The sequence below is a fragment of the Rhinoraja longicauda genome, chromosome 11, assembly GCF_053455715.1.
Source record: "Rhinoraja longicauda isolate Sanriku21f chromosome 11, sRhiLon1.1, whole genome shotgun sequence".
NCBI lineage: Eukaryota > Metazoa > Chordata > Chondrichthyes > Rajiformes > Arhynchobatidae > Rhinoraja > Rhinoraja longicauda.
Window position 1 is genome coordinate 59649619 of NC_135963.1, and position 22904 is coordinate 59672522.

At 45.7% G+C, this 22904-nt stretch overlaps 1 protein-coding gene across 1 annotated transcript in view; it reads right to left on the reverse strand.

Moving 5' to 3' along the window:
* Positions 1-22904, reverse strand: part of nr5a2 (nuclear receptor subfamily 5, group A, member 2) — a 164336-nt gene that overhangs the window by 34832 nt on the left and 106600 nt on the right. The window contains exon 4 of the mRNA XM_078408066.1: positions 16138-16285. Within this exon, the coding sequence (XP_078264192.1) occupies positions 16138-16285 (148 nt within the window). The remainder of the gene's footprint in view (positions 1-16137; positions 16286-22904) is intronic.

Here is a 22904-nt window from a genome sequence, read left to right on the forward strand (position 1 = left end):
TATTTCCTCCCGCCTAGACTACTGCAACTCACTATACACTGGGATCAGCCAATCATCCCTGTCCCGCCTACAATTGGTCCAAAACGCCGCAGCGAGACTCCCGACGGGTACCCGTAACAGGGACCACATCACCCCGATTCTGGCCTCTCTCCACTGGCTCCCAGAATGGTACAGAATCCATTTCAAGCTCCTCCTATTCACATACAAAGCCCTAAACGGGCTTGCCCCCCCCCCCCCCATATCAAAAATCTTCTAACCCACCACTCTATCTCCAGGTCCCTCAGGTCGGCCGACTTGGGGCTACTGACTATCCCGCGGTCTAGGCTTAAGCTCAGGGGTGACCGCGCTTTTGCGGTTGCAGCTCCTAGACTGTGGAACAAAACAGCATCCCTCTCCCCATCAGAACTGCCCCCTCCATCGACCCCTTTAAGTCCAGGCTCAAAACCTATTTCTATTCCCTAGCGTTTGAGGCCCTCTGAGGGGGCGCTGTGAACTGTTTATGTATGTGCTGTTATGTTTGTGTGCCATTGTATGTTCTTTTTTAGTACCTGCACTGATATACAGCACTTTGGTCAACGTGGGTTGTGTTTAAATGTGCTGTACAAATAAAATTGACTTGACTTGACTGTACATAGCTGTCGTCAGGATCGAACCTGGGTCTCTACCTTTGCACCAACGTGCCGCCCGAACTGTGAACTTTCCCGCATTTATATAAATATCTGCAAGGTAAATTGTAAGCATGTAATTGGCAATGGAAGCAGAGTGGTTCCATTCACATGGACAAATGCTGGGGCCAGAGTGAACTTGCGGTATCGCAGGTCAGAGGTTTAAATTAGATTAATGAAATAATCAGGAAATAAATTCATAACATCAAACATTGTAACATCAAAAAAGCTTTTCACTTTTGCTTAATTGCTTAATTACAGCACGGTGGTGCAACAGTAGAGCCCCTGCCTCACAGCGCAAGAGCCCCGGGCTCCATCCTGACTACGGGTGCTGTCTGTATGGAGTTTGCATGTTCTCCCCGTGACCGCATGGGTTTTCTCCGAGTTCTTCATTTCCTCCCACGCTCCAGTCATATAGGCTTGTAGGTTGTGTAGGAAATAACTGCAGATACTGGTTTAAATCGAAGGTAGACACAAAATGCTGGTGTAACTCAGCGGGACAGGCAGGCTGAAGAAGGGTCTCGACCTAAAATGCCACCCATTCCTTCTCTCCAGAGATGCTGCCTGTCCCGCTGAGTTACTCCAGCATGTGTCTACCTCAGGTTTGTAGATTGATTGGCTTGGTATAGTTTTAAATTGTCCCAAGTGGGTGTCGGATAGCGTTAGTATGCATGGATTACTGGTTGGTGCGGATTCGATGGGCTGAAGGGCCTGTTTCCACGCTGCATCTCTAAACTCCAACTAAACACTGCACCTCGGTACACATGACAATAAACGAAACTAAAGGTGAAATAAAGGTGAACTAAGACTAAACAACACTGTTGTAAACCCCAGATGGGCACTGATGTTCCTTAATAAAGGAAATGTTCTGTCCTCATCCAGCTTGGACTTGGACAGGTGGCATGGTCACCTGGGGGACATGGACAGGTGGCATGATCACCTGGGGGACATGGACAGGTGGCATGATCACCTGGGGGACATAGAAACAAGGAACTGTAGATGCAGGTGCTGGTCTGAAAATGAGATTGTCACTGTTTTTCCACCATATCTAGTCATCGAAGCCGATAAAGCAATTGATATGCGCAGGAAATGCCACAAATATCCTCATTTTCAACAGTAATGTAGCCACATGCACACAATCCAAATGGGTTTAGTAGTTTGAAGAAGGCTGCAGCTGCAAAATCTATCGTGATATAACAGTACCCACCATTACAGAAGCCAATTTCAAGTAACTCCTGCATTCCCTCCGCCTCTCCCCTCCTCCCCCACCCTAGTTGTCCTACCAGTTCCACTGACCCACTGAGTTACTCCAGCATTGTGCATCTATCTTCGGTATAAACTAGATTTAGATTTAGATTTAGAGATACAGCGTGGAAACAGGCCCTTCGGCCCACCGGGTCCGCGCCGCCCAGCGATCCCTGCACATTAACACTATCCTACACACACTAGGGACAATTTTTAAATTTACCCAGCCAATTAACCTACATATCTGTACGTCTTTGGAGTGTGGGAGGAAACCGAAGTTCTCGGAGAAAACCCACGCAGGTCACGGGGAGAACGCACAAACTCCGTACAGACGGCGCCCGTAGTCAGGATCGAACCTGAGTCTCCGGCGCTGCATTCGCTGTAAGGCAGCAACTCTACCGCCGCGCCACCGTGCCGCCCTAACTAGCATCTGGAGTTCCTTCCTGCACATTGCAGAAACCAGTGCTCAGGGCAACAATGTGAATGGATGCAGTGCCAAGCAGCGACCATCTTCAGAATGAAAACTATTAAGTCAAAACCTCCGTTCAACTGCATCACAAAAAACGAGCCCCAAACCCTCCACATGTACGGCTGCGATGGTAGACCATGGGTTGGCCGTTTACCATCCCCCTTCGCCTTTCATCATAACTTTGCAGCATAAACAAAGCATCGTTCTGGACACGACTCATCACTGGTCAAACTAGAAGGTTAATACCACCTGGGAGAAGTAGCCCTTTTAATTCGTTCAAAGAGACCGAGCTCACAGCCTGCAGTGGTGTGGAGCAGTGGAGCAACGGTGGAGGACACCTACAGCTACGCTTTGCCAGACCGACCTTGCAACGCCACCAGGACAATGGGCTTTATGGCAACGTGGACTTTGGAAATGGAGCTAAGACTTGGTGATTTCAGTTTAATTTAGTTTAGAGATACAGCGTGGAAACAGGCCCTTCAGCCCAATGGGTCTGCAGCCACCAGCGATCCCCGCACACTAACACTACCCTACACGCACTGGGGACATTTTACATTTATACCAAGCCAATTAACCTACAGACCTGCACGCCTTTGGAATGTGGGAGGAACCAGAATATCTCGGAGAAAACCCACGCGGTCACGGGGAGAACGTACAAACTTTATGCAGACAGCGCCCGTAGTCAGCATCGAACCCGGGTCTCTGGTCCTGTAAGGCAGTCACTCTACCGCTGTGCCACCATGCTGCCCAAATATTCTCTTGGAAATTCTGTCAGTGGACCATTTCTACACACTTTGTACTAAATCTAAGCTTGTGCTCATGTAGAATAACACTTTGCTGAACTACATGCAAAGACAGAATTTCACTGTACCTCAGTACATGTGACAAGAAAAGAACCATTGAACCATTGTCTTTTCAATAGCCACTTTATATAGTCCCTCCCTCCACCAGAAGTGGGGTGTAATCTTCTGGGTGTAAATCTACAGCTGTAAATCTGAAGCTTTTGACAGCAGCTTCCGAACCTGCAACCTCTTCCACCTCGACGGTGAGTTGGAAACATGACACCGAAGGTAGACACAAAATGCTGGAGTAACTCAGCGGGACAGGCAGCATCTCTGGCCCACTCCTTCTCTCCACAGCTAGTTCCAGTCTAGGACCAGAGGTCACAGCCTCAGAATTAAAGGGCGCTCTTTTAGAAAGGAGGTGAGGAGGAACTTCTTTAGTTAGAGGGTAGTTAATCTGTGGAACATTGCCATAGAGGGTTGTGGAGGCCAAGTCAGTGAATATTTCTAAGGCAGATTCTTGATGAGAACGGGTGTTAAGAAGGCAGGAAAATGGGATTAGGTGGCAAAGTTCAGGCATGATTGAATGGCGGAGTGGACTCGATGAGCCGAATGGCCTAATTCTACTATAACTTGTGAACTTGTGAACAGCAAGGACAAAGGAATGGCACCAATTGCAAGCTTCAGACCAAGCTGGAAACGTGGGGAGTTGGAAACATGACACCGAAGGTAGACACAAAATGCTGGAGTAACTCAGCGGCCCATTCCTTCTCTCCAAAGATGCTGCCTGTCCCGCTGAGTCACTCCAGCACTTTGTGTCTACCTTCGGTGTGAACCAGCATCTGCAGTTCCTTTCTGCACTTGGAAACATGACACCGATCCTTCTTATCGCCAGCTCAGTTCCTGCCTCAGTTTTCAGGGAGTACCTTCTCAATACAGACTGGAGCAGTTCCAGAAAAATAACTTCACAAGAGCTATTCGGGATAAGCAATAAATGCTGACCTTGCCAACATCATATGAATGAATAAAAAACATGAGATGCATTAAATAATTTATATCGTCTTGGAGGCCTGCCACAGACCTGATGGCTGTTAATCAGAGATTTGTACTGAGGGGGAACAGAGTCCTGTGGTAGTTAAAGAACATGGTAATAAGATCTGTATTTGAAGTATAAACTATGCAGGTAGAAAACAAAATGCCTCTTGCAAATATGCCTTTAATTCCCCAGTTAATCGAATTTTTAACCTGGAGTTCAACAAATCCAGGAGACACTTTCAGATCCCAAAGAAAGTAACCTGAATCAAATTTTAGCCACCGCCTGTTTGCGAAAACACAGCTAGTGACTCAGAAAGTGTAAAATATAAAAGCAGAATTAAGTTTTGATGATCAGGCTTGCATTCACAAATCAAGGCGGCCTCTTCATCATGATTTCCATGGTGATGAGAAGCAAGAAATAAACACTTTTTACTTATTGCTTTTAGCTTTAAAATATGCCTAATTCAGCAGCAGATTTGCAACCGACTTACTGAATATTGTACGTGCAGGAAGCCCAAAGCTCAGAGTGGGAATAAATTCACTAATAAATTAAATCAGTGTTGCAGGAGAGATGTCTTTACGTAGTGTGGTGAGTAGGTGGAACTTGTTACCACTAGGGGTGGTGGAATTATATGTCAAAGATGATTTTATGAAGAAACCGGATAATCCTGCGTTTAAGGTTGGTGGGAATAACATAGCTGAGGACTTGTCCACAGCACAAATATCTGTGTGGGAAGGAACTGCAGATGCTGATTTAAATCGAAGATAGACACAGAGTGCTGGAGTAACTCAGTGGGTCAGGCAGCATCTCTGGAGAGAAGGAATCGGTGATGTTTCAGGTCGAGACCCTTCTTCAGACTGATGTCAGGGGAGTGGGCGATATATAGATAAGGAAGTGTATAGATAAAGAGGTCTACGGTGTGAAAACGGGACAAAGGGAATGGAGATCAAAGCGGCACGGTGGCGCAGCGGTAGAGTTGCTGCCTAACAGCGAATGCAGCGCCGGAGACACAGGTTCGATCCTGACTACGGGCGCCATCTGTACGGAGTTTGTACGTTCTCCCCGTGACCTGCGTGGGTTTTTTCCGAGATCTTCGGTTTCCTCCCACACTCCAAAGACGTACATGTATGTAGGTTAATTGACTGGGTAAATGTAAAAATTGTCCCTAGTGGGTGTAGGATAGTGTTAATGTACGGGGATCGCTGGGCGTTGCGGACTCGGTGGGCCCAAGGGCCTGTTTCCGCGCTGTATCTCTAAATCTAAAAAATCTAAATCTAAAAATGTAGAATAGATTGTTAGTTGGGAGAAGGTAACAGCAAAGCAAACAGAGATAAAATGTCGACATAAAAAGCTGGAGTAACTCAGTGGGACAGGCAGCATCTCTAAAGAGTAGGAATGGCTCAGTAAGACTGGTCGGAGAACTGGGAAGGGGGAGGGGATGGAGAGAGAGGGAAAGCAAGGGCTACTTGAAGTTAGAACAAAAAAAGTTAGCACAAATCTCTGTTCGTTAAACTTCGATTATCTAAAATGGACGCATAATCAGGGCAGTAGTTTCTCACGTGGTCAAGAATAGCTCGAGAGATGCCACCTGACCCGCTGTGTCACTTTGTGTTCCTTTGTGTAAACCAGCATCTGCAGTTTCCTCGAGTCATAGTCATGGAGTTATACAGTATGGAACCAGGCCCTTCGGCCCAGCTTGCCGATGCTAACCAAGGTGCCCCATCTACTCTAGTCACCAGCCACCATTTGGTCCATATCCCTCTACACCTTTCCCATCCATGTACCTGTCCAAATGTTGTTCTAGATTCTGCCTCAACTACCTCCTCCAGCCACTCATTCCATAATCCAACTATCCTCTGTGTGAAAATATCGCCCCTCAGATATCTATTAAATCTTTCATCTCTCACCTTAAACCTCCATCCTGTGGTTCTTGATTCCCCTACTCTGGGTAAAAGACTGTGCATCTACCCTATCTGCTCCCCTCATGATCTTATACACCTCCATAAGATCACCCCTCAGCCACTTGCGCACCAAGGAATATAGTCCTGGCCTGCTCAACCACTCCCTGTAGCTCAGGCCCTCAAGTCCTTGCAACACCCTTACAAATTCTTTGTTTCACCCATAGCTCTATAACTCGTTAAAGAACAAGAGAACCCAGTTAAGCAATTACAGTAGTTTGTCCAAGCACCACTTCCGGTTATTTACATTTATTTACATCCCGGTGGCCGAGCACTTCAACTCCCCCTCCCACTCCCAGTCTGACCTTTCTGTCATGGGCCTCCTCCAGTGCCATAGTGAGGCCCACCGGAAATTGGAGGAACAGCACCTCATATTTCGCCTGGGCAGCTTGCAGCCCAGTGGTATGAACATTGACTTCTCCAACTTCAGATAGTTCCTCTGTCCCTCTCTTCCCCTCCCCTTCCCAGTTCTCCCACTGTCTTCCTGTCTCCACCTATATCCTTCCTTTGTCCCACCCCCCTGACATCAGTCTGAAGAAGGGTCTCGACCCGAAACGTCGCCCATTCCTTCTCTCCCGAGATGCTGCCTGACCTGCTGAGTTACTCCAGCATTTTGTGAATAAATACATTTTTAATGTGTAGGAAGGAAATGGAGATGCTGGTTTACACTGAAGTTAGACACAAAATGATGGAGTAACTCATGTTACAGGCTTTCCTTCTCGGGACAGAAGGAATGGGTGAGAACCTTCTTCAGACTTGGCTTTTTAAATGTTGAAGTTCTGTTTAATCCCCCATGATAATGCAAATAGCAAGTATTCCACAAAGTCACACCAAATAACTACACGCCTGCAGTTGGTGTTTCAGTGTCTCTGCATCACAGGCATTTACGATGCAGATGAGAAACCAAAGCAATGCCTTCACTATAAGCAGTCTTGTTAAGAGGTAAATCTGCACCATCAATAACATGGCAGAGGACGCCGTGCTTCTGACATAAATATTTATCATGCAGTGCAAGTGCAGATGACCTTTAAAACTTCAGGCATTCATCGTACACATGCACAGCTTTGTCAGGTGTGTGCAATGGCCTGTGACCAATCATTGACCGCTCCGGGAGAGAATCACTACCTGAATTACATGAAATACTGCACTTTGCCCGTCCCGCTCCCTGTTTAATGAAGGCTCACTCTGTCACGGCGCTCCTCAAATTGATGCTCCCGGATAGTCCAACCACTCACCATGGCAGGGCAATATGCACAGCCACGCCATTCAGAGACACTTGCTGCCTTGGGTTTTACATTTTTACCTTCAATCTCAATGAATTCATCTTCCTCTGACTTGGACATATGATGAAAGAATGGATCGACTGCTCTTATATTCACTGGAATTTAGAAGGATGAGAGGGGGATAGAAACATAGAAACATAGAAAATAAGTGCAGGAGGAGGCCATTCGGCCCTTCGATCATCCACAATCAGTAACCTGTGCCTGCCTTCTCCCCTTATCCCATGATTCCACTAGCCTCTAGAGCTCTATCTAACTCTCTTTTAAATTAATCCAGTGAATTAGCCTCCACTGCCTTCTGTGGCAGAGAATTCCACAAATTCACAACTCTCTGGGTGAAAAAGTTACTTCTCACCTCTGTTTTAAATGGCCTCCCCTTTATTCTTAGACTGTGGCTCCTGGTTCTGGACTCCAGCATTCCCAACATTGGGAACATTTTTCCTGCATCTAGCTTGTCCAGTCCTTTCATAATATTATACGTCTCTATAAGATCACCTCTCATCCTTCTAAACTCCAGTGAATACAAGCCCAGTCTTTCCATTCGTTCCTCATATGACAGTCCCGCCATCCCGGGGATTAACCTCGTGAACCTACGCTGCACTGCCTCAATAGCAAGGACATCCTTCCTCAAATTAGGAGACCAAAACTGTACACAATACTCCAGATGTGGTCTTACCAGGGCCCTATACAACTGCAGAAGAACCTTTTTACTCCTATACTGAAATCCTCTTGATATGAAGGCCAACATTCCATTAGCTTTCTTCACTGCCTGCTGTACCTGCACGCCAACTTTCAGTGACTGGTGTACAAGAACACCCAGGTCTCGCTGCACCTCCCCCTTACCTAACCTAACTCCATTGAGATAATAATCTGCCTCCTTGTTTTTGTCACCAAAGTGGATAACCTCACATTTATCTATATTATACTGCATCTGCCACGCATCTGCCCACTCACTCAACCTGTCCAGGTCACCCTGCAACCTCCTAACACCCTCTTCACAGTTTACACTGCCACCCAGCTTTATGTCATCCGCAAATTTGCTCGTGTTGCTTCTAATTCCCTCTTCCAAATCACTAATATATATGGTAAACAGTTGCAGCCCCAACACCAAGCCTTGCGGCACTCCACTCGCCACTGCCTGCCATTCTGAAAAGGACCCGTTTACTCCTACTCTTTGCTTCCTGTCTGCCAACCAATTTTCTATCCATGTCAACACCCTACCCCCAATACCATGTGCTCTAATTTTAGTCACCAATCTCCCGTGTGGGACCTTATCAAAGGCTTTCTGAAAGTCTAGATACACTACATCCACTGGCTCCCCTTCATCCATTTTACTTGTCACATCCTCAAAAAATTCCAGAAGATTAGTCAAGCATTATTTCCCTTTCATAAATCCATGCTGACTTGGACTTATCCTTTTACTGCTATCCAAATGCACCGTTATTACCTCTTTAATAATTGACTCCAGCATCTTCCCCACCACCGATGTCAGGCTAACTGGTCTGTAATTCCCCGTTTTCTCTCTCGCTCCTTTCTTGAAAAGTCACAGTTTAAGAATAAGGGGTAGGCCATTTAGGACTGAGATGATGAAAAACCTTTTCACCCAGAGAGTTGTGAATCTGTGGAATTCTCTGCCACAGAATGCAGTGGAGGCCAATTCACTAGCTGTTTTCAAGAGAGAGTTAGATTTAGCTCTTAGGGCTAACAGAATCAAAGGATATGGGGAGAAGGCAGGAACGGGGTACTGATTTAGGATGATCTGCCATGATCATATTGAATGGCAGTGCTGGCTCAAAGGGCCGAATGGCCTACTCCTGTACCTATGTTTCTATGATACTTTTCATCTTTCATAAAACACCATCGAGGAATACAGAGAGAGGGAAAAACTGTCTGGGGGTAAAACTGAAGATGGACACAAAAGGCTGGAGTAACTCTACGGCTAAGGCAGCATCTCTGGAGAGAAGGAATGGGTGAGGTTCCAGGTTGGGACCCTGCATCAGTGAGAGTTGGGGAGAGTGAGACCTCCACATGCTCACTATCCAATGCCCAGTTGCCCCCAGTCCATTTTAATCCTCATGAGATTTGCCTGATATTCGGAGTTGACATTGGCCAGTGCAGACAAGATCAAATAGTTCCAACAACATTTTCTACGATCCCACTCTGCATTAAAATCAATTTCTTTCAAACCGAGATGATTTTACATGTCACAGATTACTTTATGACTTTTCTTTCAGTTTAGTTTAGAGATACGGAGTGTAAACAGGCCCTTCGGCCCACCAAGTCTGTGCTGACCAGTGATCCCCGCACACTAACACTATGCTACACACTAGGGATATTTTACAATTTTCAATTAACCTACGAACATGTACATCTCTGGAGTGGGAGGAAACCGGAGCTCTGGGGAAAACGTAAAAAATCTTTTCATAGAAAAGGAAGTAGCTCACATGGTATGAAAGTGATTCAGAATATCCCAGAATATCCCCGGAGTTTGAAGAAGGGTCTTGACCCAAAACGTCACCTATTGAGATGTTGCCTGTCCAGCTGAGTTACTCCAGCATACTTCAGTGTAAACCAGCATCTGCAGTTCTTTCCTGCAGAATATTTATTTCCCTGATTGCTGGCTGTATAACTACCCCAGGATTCAGAGACTACTCCTTCGGATTCTGTAACATTTACTTAGACGTAAACCATTCGATGTACAGAAGTGATATTATTGAGGTGTAATCTGGCATCATGTTTCACCAACCTACTGTTGTTGGCGTGGCATGCTTACACAGTGATGTAAAGTGACGGTGACATTGCCACTGGGGAATCAGGCTGGCAATCAGATACTGAAGTGGTAGCTGGAGGGATGGACTATTGATCTGGAACATGAGTTCAAGCACCACATCATAGTGGCAAAACCTAACACCAAGTAATTGAATAAATGCGGGGTAAGATGACGCGCGTCAGTGATAGTGAACACAAAACACATGATTATTGTAAAAGCCCATCAGATTCACCAATGTCCCTTATGAATGTACCATTGCTCGGGCCCTGGTCTATATATGTGACTCCAGCCCACCAAAACGGTGAGGTATATGTTCTCTGAAGGATGGTCTCGACCCGAAATGTCACCCGTTCCTTCTCTCCAGAGATACTGCCTGTCCCACTGAGTTACTCCAGCATTCTGTGAATAAATAATATACTGCCTGTCCCGCTGAGTTAGTCCAGCTTTTTGTGTCTATCTTCTGTTCTCTCGGGTGGTTTATAAAAAGAATTGAGGATGGGCAATAAATGCTGACTATGAGAGCAATGCCCACACCCTATCAATAGGTTTAAGTTCAGTCGGTTGCAAGGACGATGGAACGATTAGGTTGGAGATATCACCCACCCACCTGCATGTCACGGAGTTTCTACACACACGCGCACGCATGCACACACACACGCACGCACACACACACACACACGCACACACACGCACACACACACACGCGCACACATGCACGCATACACACACACACACACGCACGCATGCACGCATACACACACACACACACACGCACGCATACACACACACACACACACACACACACACACACACACACACACACACACACACATATATATATGTATATATATGTATATGAAGAAGGGTCTTGACCCAAAATGTCATCTATTCCATTTCTCCAGAGATGCTGCCTGACCTGTTGAGTTACTCAAGCTTTTTGTGTCTATCTTTGGTTTAAGCTAACGTCTGCATGTCCTTTCTACACACACGCACACGCACACACGCACGCACGCACACACACACACACACACACACATAATAATAAAAAATAAACAACAATAATAGTGCAATAATAACAAAAGTCTATGTAGTTCCGAGCTTAATGGAAGTTGCAGTGTTTAATAGCCTGTATTAAAAGGCTGTAGGGAAGAAGCTGTTCCTGAACCTGGACGTTACAGTTTTCAGGCTCCTGTACCTTCTTCCCGATGGCAGGGGTGAAATGAGTGTGTGGCCAGGGTAACAATACTGACACAAGCTAAAGTGAGCAACAGGTGTTGAAGGACCCAAAGTGTGGAGTAACTCAACGGTTTAGGCAGCAACTGTGGAGAACATGGTCTGAAGACCCAAAACGTCACCTATCCATGTTCTCCAGAGATGCTGGCTGACCTGCTGAGTTACTCCAGCACTCTGTGAAACATCACCCATTCCTTCTCTCCAGAGATGCTGCCTGTCCCGCTGAGTTACTCCAGCACTCTGTGTCCTTTTGTGTATTAACCAGCATCTGCAGTTCTTTGTTTTACAGATGTTGAACAGTTCGTTTTGCTTTACTCCTGCACCAGTGCACAGCCAGTACTTCACCTAAATATTTGATTAAGTAAAGTATGTGGAGATGGATTCGATCAATACCTAGTCATTTCTCGTATCAATTCACATGCAGTGTGGATAATGAATGGGCCGTGAGTGGCAAGGCTTTCCGGATTAGAACTTTAATCCTTGATTTATTTAAAAACATCCTCCATCATTTTTCATTGATGTAAATCTTTTTTGTGATCTTTCGAAAACCATGTCAGCCAGGGGAATTCAGCCACAGGAACCACTGTGGAAAACGGAGGGAAAACCATCAACTGGTGTCCATTCAGATGTTCTCCAGTGGCAGCAATCCATTGAGAACTGATGGGACCAGCACCACCTCTGTATGACAGGCCAGAGGACAATTCAAGCCCCACCCACCATTGCACAAATCCTCAAAGAACAGATACAAAGAAAAAAAGGATCTATTTTTCTGAAATACTGATGTCTGAAAGACTTGAAACGTCACCCATTCCTTCTCTACGGAGATGCTGCCTGTCCCGCTGAGTTACTCCAGCTTTTTGTGTTTATCTTTGGTTTTGTTTAGAAATACAGTGTGGAAACAGGCCCTTTGGCCCACCGGGTCCGCGCCGCCCAGCGATCCCCGCACATTAACACTATCCTACACCCACTAAGGACAATTTTTACATTTACCAAGCCAATTAACCTACAAACCTGTACATCTTTGGAGTGTGGGAGGAAACCGAAGATCTCGGAGAAAACCCACGCAGGTCACGGGGGAACGTACAAACTCCGTACAGACAGCACCCATAATTGGGATCGAACCCGGGTGTCCGGCACTGCATTCGCTGTAAGGCAGCAACTCTACCGCTGCGCCACCGTGCCGACCATGGTTTAAAGCAGCATCTGCAGTTCCTTCTTACACAAAATGTTGTTTTAGTTTAGTTTAGCTTAGGTGAGTTTAGTTTAGTTTAGTTTAGTTTAGAGGTACAGCGTGGAAACATACCCTTCAGCCCACCGAGTCTATGCTGGCCAATGTACACTAGTTCTATCTTATGCTCTAGAGACAATGTACAGATGCCAATTAACCTTCAAAGCTGCACATCTTTGGAATGTGGGTGGAAACCAAAGCACCTGGAGAAAACCCTCGCGGTCACAGGGAGAACGTTTAAACTCCGAACAGACAGCATCTGGAGTCAGGATTGAACCTGTGCACTTTTCTCAGGTGGCTTTCTTGGCCAAGTGACCTGAGTTTCCAGGCACGGTGGCAAAGATTAGCACACTCTTGCCCTGCATTCACTCACTATCTACAATCTCCTTCTATGTTGATGACAGAATATTAGAAGGATGAGAGGAGATCTTATTGAAACATATAAGATTATTAAGGGGTTGGACACGTTAGAGGCAGGAAACATGTTCCCAATGTTGGGGGAGTCCAGAACAAGGGGCCACAGTTTAAGAATAAGGGGTAGGCCATTTTAGAACTGAGATGAGGAAAAACTTTTTCAGTCAGGGATTTGTGAATCTGTGGAATTCTCTGCCTCAGAAGGCAGTGGAGGCCAATTCAAGAGAGAGCTAGATAGAGCTCTTAAGGATAGCGGAGTCAGGGGGTATGGGGAGAAGGCAGGAACGGGGTACTGATTGAGAATGATCAGCCATGATCACATTGAATGGCGGTGCTGGCTCGAAGGGCTGAATGGCCTCCTCCTGCACCTATTGTCTATTCATTTGGATTTACATATATTGACTTCATAATTTTCTGGGTGATGAATGAGATGGCATTGCTGCTGCTAATGATGTGATAAACCTGCATTGATATCACCACAATAAAGTGGGCATTGACTAACAATGAGGGATTAATGAGAAGCATCATCCACACCACCGATCAATGGCTGTCCTAACCACCATTGTCATCAAAGGATCATAAGGTCAGAAGTGATAAGGGCAGAATTAGGCCATTCAGCCCATCGAGTCTACTCTGCAATTCAATCATGGCTGATCTATCTTCCCTCTCAACCCCATTCTCCCCATAACCTTTGACATCCTTATTAATCAAGAATCTGTCAATCTCCACTTTACAAATACCCAATGGGCTTGGCCTCCAATGCTGTCTGTGACAATGAATTCCACCCTCTTTCTAAAGAAATTCCTCCTCATCTCTTTTCTAAAGGTACGTCCTTTTATTCTGAGGCTGCGCCCTCTGGTCGTAGACTCTCCCACTAGTGGAAACAACTAGTAGTGAGGTTTCAATTTTGGCTGTAGGTGGATTCATTGGCAATGGTTCAAGTGTCTGCTTCACACACTGCCCTGAAGTTGTTCACCAGTGTGAATGGGTAATGAACAGTTGAGTGATATCCTGGCATCGGGATGAATCCACAGAAGATTCACTGGGTAGATTTCTGGAATGAAGAGGCTGTTTTTACAGGAAATGTTTGAGCAGGTTGTAATGGGGAGATTTAGGGGTGACCTCATTAAACTAAACAAGAACTTGAAGGGGCTGGACACACAAATGTCGAGAGTGTCTTCCTTCTCATGGGGAGATTAGAATGGGGCTTCAAACTGCATAAGTGTCTCCTCAAGATGGAGATAAGAGAAAGGATATTCCCACAATAATAGAAGCCTTTAATTTTCAATCTCATTCATTTCAGAGATTCCCATGTCTGGCTCAACGATTTACTCTTCAGTCTGAAGAAGGGTCTCGACCCGAAATGTCACCCAGAGATGTCTTTCTCCCCAGAGATGCTGCTTGTCCCGCTGAGTTACGCCAGTATTTTGTGTCTATCTTCGGTTTAAACCAGCATCTGCAGTTCCTCACTACCCATTTCGATTTACTCATGTCCCATTTCCTACATACCTCGGGGTGAAACTAGATCGGCAGCTGACCTACCAGCAACACCTTGAAGCTCTCCGTGCTAAAGTCTCGGCACGGAACAACCTCCTGCGTTGCTTGGCCGGATCGTCATGGGGCGCCAGGACATCTACTCTTGGAACCAGTGCTCTTGCACTCGTGTACAGCGCCGCTGAGTACGCCGCCCCAGCACGGTGCCGCAGCGCTCATACCAGCAAGCTAGACGCCACCCTCAACGACACCATGTGGATCATCACTGGCTGCCTACCCCCTACTCCCACGGATCTCCTGCTGGTGCTCGCAGGTATCAAGGCCCCATCGGACACCAAACATCCTTTGCACCACCTCGCCCAGGATTCACAGCAACTGGGACCTCAACGCCTGTCATCTCGTCACCCTTTCTCCCATCATGCAGCGACCCTCTGTGGCTCCGGTTTCAACATACTAGGAGCATGGAGAACCAGCTGGGAACAGACATCACCACCTCCTCAATTCACCGTCGCACCGAACACCACAGCCCCACCCGGCTCGGACACGTCCCGCAAAGAGTGGGTCGCCCTGAACCGGCTCCACACAGGGGTCGGCCGGTTCAACGCCAACGTGCATCGTTGGGGGTTGCGTCCATCAGCAGCCTGCGTGTGTGGAGCAGACCAGCAAACAGCGCGGCACGGCATTCTCGACTGCACTGTCCTCCATCCCCCTGGTGGAGGGGTAGACCTCACGGCCCTCGACAACAGCACATTGCACTGGCTACAGCGCCTGGAGGGCGTTACATAACCTCTGCTGCCTCAAACGCAAGAAGCAGATTTACTCTGCACACTTACTGTAATATCCTGTTACTCTGAAGGGGAGGAATTGTTTTGTTCCCCTGAGTTTGACGTGTCGAAGGGCCAGACCTATACGAGGGGCGGCACGATGGCGCAGCGGTGGAGTTGCTGCCTTACAGTGCTTTCAGTGCCAGAGACCCGGGTTGGATCCTGACCACGGGCGCTGTCTGTATGGAGTTTGTATGTTCTCCGCTTGACCGCGTGGGTTTTCTCCGGGTGCTCTGGTTTCCTCCCACACTCCAAAGACGTACCTGTTTGTAGGTTAATTGGCTTGGTATAATTTTAAATTGACCCTAGTGTGTGTGGGATAGTGTTAATATACGGGGATCGCTGGTCGGTGCGGACCCGGTGGGCCGAAGGGCCTGCTTCCGTGCTGTATCTCAAAACTAAACTGAACGAAAGTAAATGACACATTTCCACTCAGGTTAATAGAATCAGCAGTGTGGGATGCAAGTATGATGAGAGGCCTGAAACCTCAGCTTGTTTCTCTCTCCACAGATGCTGCCCGACCTGCAGCATATTCTGCTTTTATTTCAGATTTCCAGTATCTGCAGTATTTTGTTTTCACACGACCAGAAGCCAGAGCTCCGGAGAATAAGATAAACATCTCCCCTGTATAAACACCGTGAACTGCCCACAATATTTTAGCTGGAGAGGCAATGTACCTGGGGACAAAAGACCAAGAGCATCAGCGTTTGATGAAAATGGATCAGAGTGATATACTTGCCAAGACTGAAGAGCACCAGAAACTTGAGGCACACAAACTCTCGCTGGTCGAGCTGTAGTGTGCGGAGTTTCACCACTAGCTCCTGAGCATGGCTCATGAGATTATTCAGAGTGCTCCCGGCTTGTGAGGCAATCACGGAGAAATCCACCTGGAGAACACAAAACAAATTGATCTTTAAAATTTATAATTTATTACAGCAATTTTATTCCGAGGAATAACTTTTATATTCCCTGCTTCAATTTAAGATGTGATCACATCGATAATAAAATGCGGTTTAACTTCTAAACCAGGAGATAAGTGCTTGCTGGCGTGCTTTGTGGTTTAACAATGGAGAACAGATTAATAAAGGATACAGACCAAAGCCTTCCCATGTAGTGCGTTGGTTTCCCACAACCCTTATTTAATCCCAGCAATCAACAATAAGCGAAAGCTCACCAGGAAATGGCGAGCTCGAAAAACTCTGTGGTCTCCTCTAATTTATTTTCAGTTTAGACCTTTGATCTTAACTGTGAAGTACTTTGCAACATTGAGGTGGATGTTGACTCTGAGAGCACGGTGAGATGCTATCACCTGGGACCGATTCAGGGCTTCTTCAACTCCCTGAGCTGTGTTGTAGGTCCTTCCAGACTTGTCCGCTTGCCAGCAGCTCTTTCAGGTGCACTTAATATTTGCAGCCGTAGCAGATTTGTCTGTGAGGCAGGTCCGTATCTGCCACTCACTCACAGTCGACTATATTAAATTTTTATATTTATTGACAATTCATTACCATAATTGACTGCAGTACGTTCAGTGGTGAAAGGAACATTGCTGCCTCTTAAGCAAGTAAGCCATCCCCTGGAGAAGGATTTGCAATTAAAAACAAGGCAGACTGGAATTTTTTATTGAGTAAATATGATGAGTAGAATCTTTAGTTTTAACTGCAAGCCTAGAGAATTTGATATGGAGACCAGCTCTTCCTCCTCTGATGGATCAGGATAAATAATTATGTCAGTGAAACTCTCACCCAAAGGTGTCAATCATGGTATATCAATTTAATTGTGCTGAAAAGTATGTTAATGATGCCACCTGTGTGCATCAAGGCAGAGTGGGCTTAGTACTTGGAATCAGTTACAACTAATTGAATGTGATCTCTCATAGGTCTCCCACTCCGAACCTTGTTGACAACGTGGATGTATTGGATGTGAACTGATGTAACAAGGACGCTCAGAGTCCATGTGTAGACACAAAAGGACTGCAGTAACTCAGCGGCTCAGGCAGCATCTCTGGAGAACAGGGGTAGGTGGCATTTTGTGTCGAGACCCTTCTTCAGACTGTCTGACTTGCTCAGGCAGTCCGAAGGAGGGTCTCGACCTGAAACGTCACCTCACAGTCTGATGAAGGGTCTCGACCCAAAACGTTACCTATTCCTTTTCTCCCAGAGATGCTGTCTCACACACTGAGTTACTCCAGCTTTTTGTGTCTTTCTTCGGTTTAAACCAGCATCCACAGTTCTTGCAGTAACCATGTGTGTTGGAATTTAGCAGCAGGCAATTCACATTTATTTTAGGTAATGCTGTTCTCAGGCAACTGTCTAAGTAATTGTGACTGCAGGTCATGGCATCCGATTGATTTAAGGTACTCCAGTGAACACACTGTACAGAAACAAGAATGCTCGTAATAGTTGGTATTAACTGTACATTTGGAGTTAGTTGAGAGGCAGGTCTCTTGAAGTATAAACCAGCATTGATGTGCTGGAGATTCCTGACTGTAACGGAACAGAAGAAGGCAATTCAGCTTGTTTAACCTGCACCAGTTCTTTCCTGCAGCAATGTAGATCGGTACTCTCTCTCCATGTACCTGCAACTTCATACCTTCCCAGTATTTATCCAATTTCCCTAGGCTGTGTAGCCCACAGCACTGTAAAATATCTGTATTCCGTGGTCATTTTCATGTTTAGTAAAGGATGGAACAGTTGGTGTAGAGTATTTCTACAGCAGTTCTGTGTGTATATGTGTATATCAGCCAAAACATTATAACCTGATGAGCCAAAACATTATGACCACCTGCCTAATACGCTGCTGGTCCACCGTGTGCAGCCCCATATGCAGCAGGGTGTGATGCACTGTGTATTGTGACACATTCCTCCCGCGACCACCGTTAACATTTTCTGTGACTTGTGCCACAGTAGACCTTCTGTCGGTATGAACCAGACGGGATAGCCTTTGTTGCCCTCGCACATCGATGAGCCTTGGGCGCCCAACACCCTGTCCCTCCTCGGACCACTGTCGGTAGGTACTCACCACTGCTGACCGGGAGCACCCCACAAGCCTTGCCGTTTCAGAGATGCCCTGACCCAGTCATCTGGCCATAACAATTTGGCCCTTGTCAAAGTCGCTCAGGTCTTTACTCCTGCCCATTTCTCCTGCATCCAACACATCAACTTCAAGAACTGACTGTTCACTTGCTGCCTAATATATCCCACCCCTTGACAGGTGCCATTGTAACAAGATAACCAATGTTATTCACTTCACCTGTCAGTGGTCATAATGTTTTGGCTGATCAGTGTATGTGTGTGTGTGCGTATATAAAATGCTGGCGTAACTCAGCCGGACAGGCAGCATCTTTGGAGAGAAGGAATGGGTGACGCTTCATGTCGAAGTAGGGTCGAGACCCGAAACGTCACCCATCCCTTCTCTCCAAAGATGCTGCCTGTCCTGCTGAGTTACGCCAGCATTTTGTGTACACACACACACACACACACACACACACACACACACACACACACACACACACACACACATACACACACACACACACACACACACACATATTTATAGAAACATAGAAACATAGAAAATAGGAGGAGGCCATTCGGCCCTTCGGCCAGCACCGCCATTCATTGTGATCATGGCTGATAAAAGATATAGATATATGTGTGTGTGTGTGTGTGTGCGTGTGTGTGCGTGTATGTCTATCTATATATATATATATATATTTATATATCTGAAATAGTTCCATAGCTGCACAATTTAAAAAATTATTATTTAAACACACACACACACACACACATATATATATAAATATATATATATATAATTGCGTGTGTGTATATAAATAACAATTAAAAAAATTGTGCAGCCATGGAACTATTTCAGTGGCAGAGATTCACCCCACACGATGTACAGAACAGCACAGACTGTTGGCTGTCTGAAACAGATACTCTCCTAGATTATAGTGGTGGGCAGAGGGAGAAGGAGCAAGGGGATTATTCCAGACCAGCCACACACACCCTTTCAGTGCTGGCTGTGGCCCAAAGTGTTTCCCCTGCCTCTCCTTACAGGTCTGGGGTGAGCTAACGAATGGTGAGGAATAAAACTGCTAGAGATGGGACAGGGAAAAAAATTGAATTCAAAATTAAATGTGGAAAAAGCCAGCAGTGTTCAATTGCAATTATTGGTAGAGGAAGGACAATGTTAGTGTTTAGATCCACCCGTGTTATGGAGATTCATTCTGAACCAAGGTTGACCAGCAATCTGCTGACATTCCCATGAGAAATGTTAATACAGGACATGAAAGAACCCAGATCTCCAGGATTAGTGTTCTGGAGAAGTCTGAAGAAGGGTCTCGACCCGAAATGCCACCTATTTCTTTTCTTCAGAGATGCTGTCTGACCCGCTGAGTTATTCCAGCTTTTTGTGTCTATTTTCGGTTTAAATGAGCATTCTTGGGAGGTGAAGCAGGTAGGTTGGAAGGTAGCCTGTGAGCTCAGGCAATCACACCATAGATAATGTGGTATTTAGGCTGATTGCCTTCAATCTCCAGCTACAACCAGGACTGAGTAACTACCATTGTAAATGTCCCGGTAGTTATTAGGTCATAAGGTCATAAGTGATAGAAGAATTAGGCCATTCGGCCCAACAAGTCTACCCTGCCATTCAATCATGGCTGATCTATTCCTTCCTCCTAACCCCATTTTCCTGCCTTCTCCCCATAAGCCCATAATAGCAGTGTCTGATTTAGCGTATACCTTCAGAGCAGATTCAACATGTCCGATGTTGCTTACATGCCATACGTTAAGCTGCTTTCAGTTTAGAACTACAATGTACAAAATTAGATCATCCATTAACATCAATTGGAATTAGGAGGAACAACAGCAAAGGGAGATTAACATTTTGCGAACAAGTGCTTCCTAACAAACGGACTTAGTTGGGAGATGCTGGGTGATGCCTGTCATTTTAATAGGGTGTAAAATAATGGAAGATAATGAACTGTTTGGCATCGAGCTGTTCCCCATGGCAAAGTAATACCAGATGTTCATTAATCAGCATATGCAAATGTCGGCAAAGAGCAGCACTTGTGATCTGCAGGCAAGCCAGCCGTCGGAGTTCCTTGATATGCATGTAAATGGAGGCTGGTGTTTGGCACAGGGATGTGCACTTGGGGATATCTCGGGCAACAGTAATGTGCTGCTTCTCTCTCACCGGAATCTAGTGCTGCTGAGAAACCGAGTGGGCAACGTGAACACTGCACAGTCCTTACTCACCCGTCATACATACACCAGCAGAGTTCAAGTCCAAAAGCCTCAAATCGGGTAGGAAGGAACTGCAGATGCTGCCTGACCTGCTGAGTTACTCCAGCAATTTGCGTCTATCTTAGCCTCAAAACCGGGGGAAGATAATATTGTCATAAGGTCAAAAGGAATAGTAGTAGAAATAGGACATTTGACCCATCAAGTCTACTCCGCCATTCAATCATGGCTGATCTATCTCTCCCTCCTAACCCCATTCTCCTGCCTTCTCCCCATAACCTCTAACATCTGTACTAATCAAGAATTGTTTGGTAGTTTTTTGATGGGCAATTTTCAATGATTTTCCCACTGCATCAAATTTCCTTGAAATTTAAAAGGTTAATTGGCGTGTGATCCAAATGATTGATTTTGAGAAGAAAATAGTTTGCTTAATTTGGGCAAATTTTAACTTTCCATCTTTGAAATCACGCAGTTCACAATTTTGGAGAATTGTTGGGAGAGTGGATACATTTGGGGCAAATGTTTCATTTAATATTTCGTAGCTGATTATCCCACAGGTGCAATTATAGCTGGGGACAATACCAGACCTGGTATGGTACCAGCACAATGAAATGGAAGAGATCGCAAAAGCGTTTTCTTTTTCTGCAGAGAGCGGTTTCTCTGATCTAAGGGAGAAGGAATGAGGGAACATTCCTGTGTTTCCAGATCAGTGAGTGGTCATATTAGAATCAGAAATGGAACTCCAGCCTGTGGAATTTCCCAGACTCCTACAACTGGTATCAGATGGCAGTCCTGGAGTGTGCTGAAGATAATCCCTCAAGTTACCACAACCCTCAAGTATCCCTCAACCAATTTATTTGCCTGGTCCTTCTGCAGAGATGATCTTTGTCGATAAAGGCCCATAATTAATAAATACCTACTTGACCTGGGGCCCTTCAAAGCTGAAGCCACCCCCAGCCTCACTCAGTCCACATGGAACAAGGCCGATATCATTGTTTCTCTTTTTAGCAATACTATGAGTGAAGGGGTGACCAATTTCAGGTCATAAGTGATAGGAGCAGAATTAGGCCATTTGGCCCATCAAGTCTACTCCGCCATTCAATCATGGCTGATCTATCTCTCCCTCCAAACCCCATTCTCCTGCTTTCTCCGCATAACCCCTGACACCCGTACTAATCAACAATCTATCTATCTCTGCCTTAAACATATCCATTGACTTGGCCTCTGTGGCAAAGAACTGCACAGGTTCCCCGCCCTCTGACTAAAGAAATTGCTCCTCATCTCCTTCCTATTGTAACGTCCTTTAATTATGAGGCTAAGACCTCTAGTCCTAGACTCTCCCACCAGTGGAAACATCCTCTCCACATCCACCCTATCCAGGCCTTTCACTATTTGGTAGTTTCAATGAGGTCTCCCCTCACCCTTCTAAACTCCAGCGAGTGCAGGCCCAGTGCCGACAAACGCTCGTCATATGTTAACCCACTCGTTTGTGGGCACTTGTGCGTCATTCCTCACTACTCTTGCGGTTCCCTCCATCGACTCCTTTTAAGTCCAGGCTCAAAACCTATTTCTACTCCCTAGCGTTTGAGGCCCCCTGAGGGGGGCGCTGTGAACTGTTTATGTATGTGCTGTTATGTTTGTGTGCCATTGTATGTTCGTTCTTAGTACCTGAACTGATGTACAGCACTTTGGTCAACGTGGGTTGTTTTTAAATGTGCTATAGAAATAAACTTGACTTGACTACTCTCACAGAAGGTATCAGCTGTGCTTATCAGAGCCGAGAATAGTCTACGGAGTTAAATATTGCATTCAGCAGTGGCCAACCAAGACACTTCCACATATTTTCTTAAGAAAGAATGGAAACCATTCCTGTTGCTTGGTGAATGAATCAAATAACTTCCGCACATGCTCAACACTGTTAACTCATTGATGTGTACAGTATGGAAGATTAGCGGACTTATAAAGTGATTTAAATAAAACTGCGTGTCTTCTGCTCAGGCAGAAAACTTCTCACAATGCATCAACTCAACTTTAAAGCTGTGTTGACTTATTTATTAGAATTTAAAAAAATCCCAAACAACTTAATCCATCTGAAAACTGTGATCTTATGCTACCGTCCTGTGATATCTTACAGTGAGGCATCAAAGCTTGAAAAATCCCTGCGGCTTTTACAAAAGGCATCAAAGCAATAAGCCTTAATTATAAATAGCCTGCTGTTATGATACCAATCACAACACTGATAACATTCTGCAGCAGATAA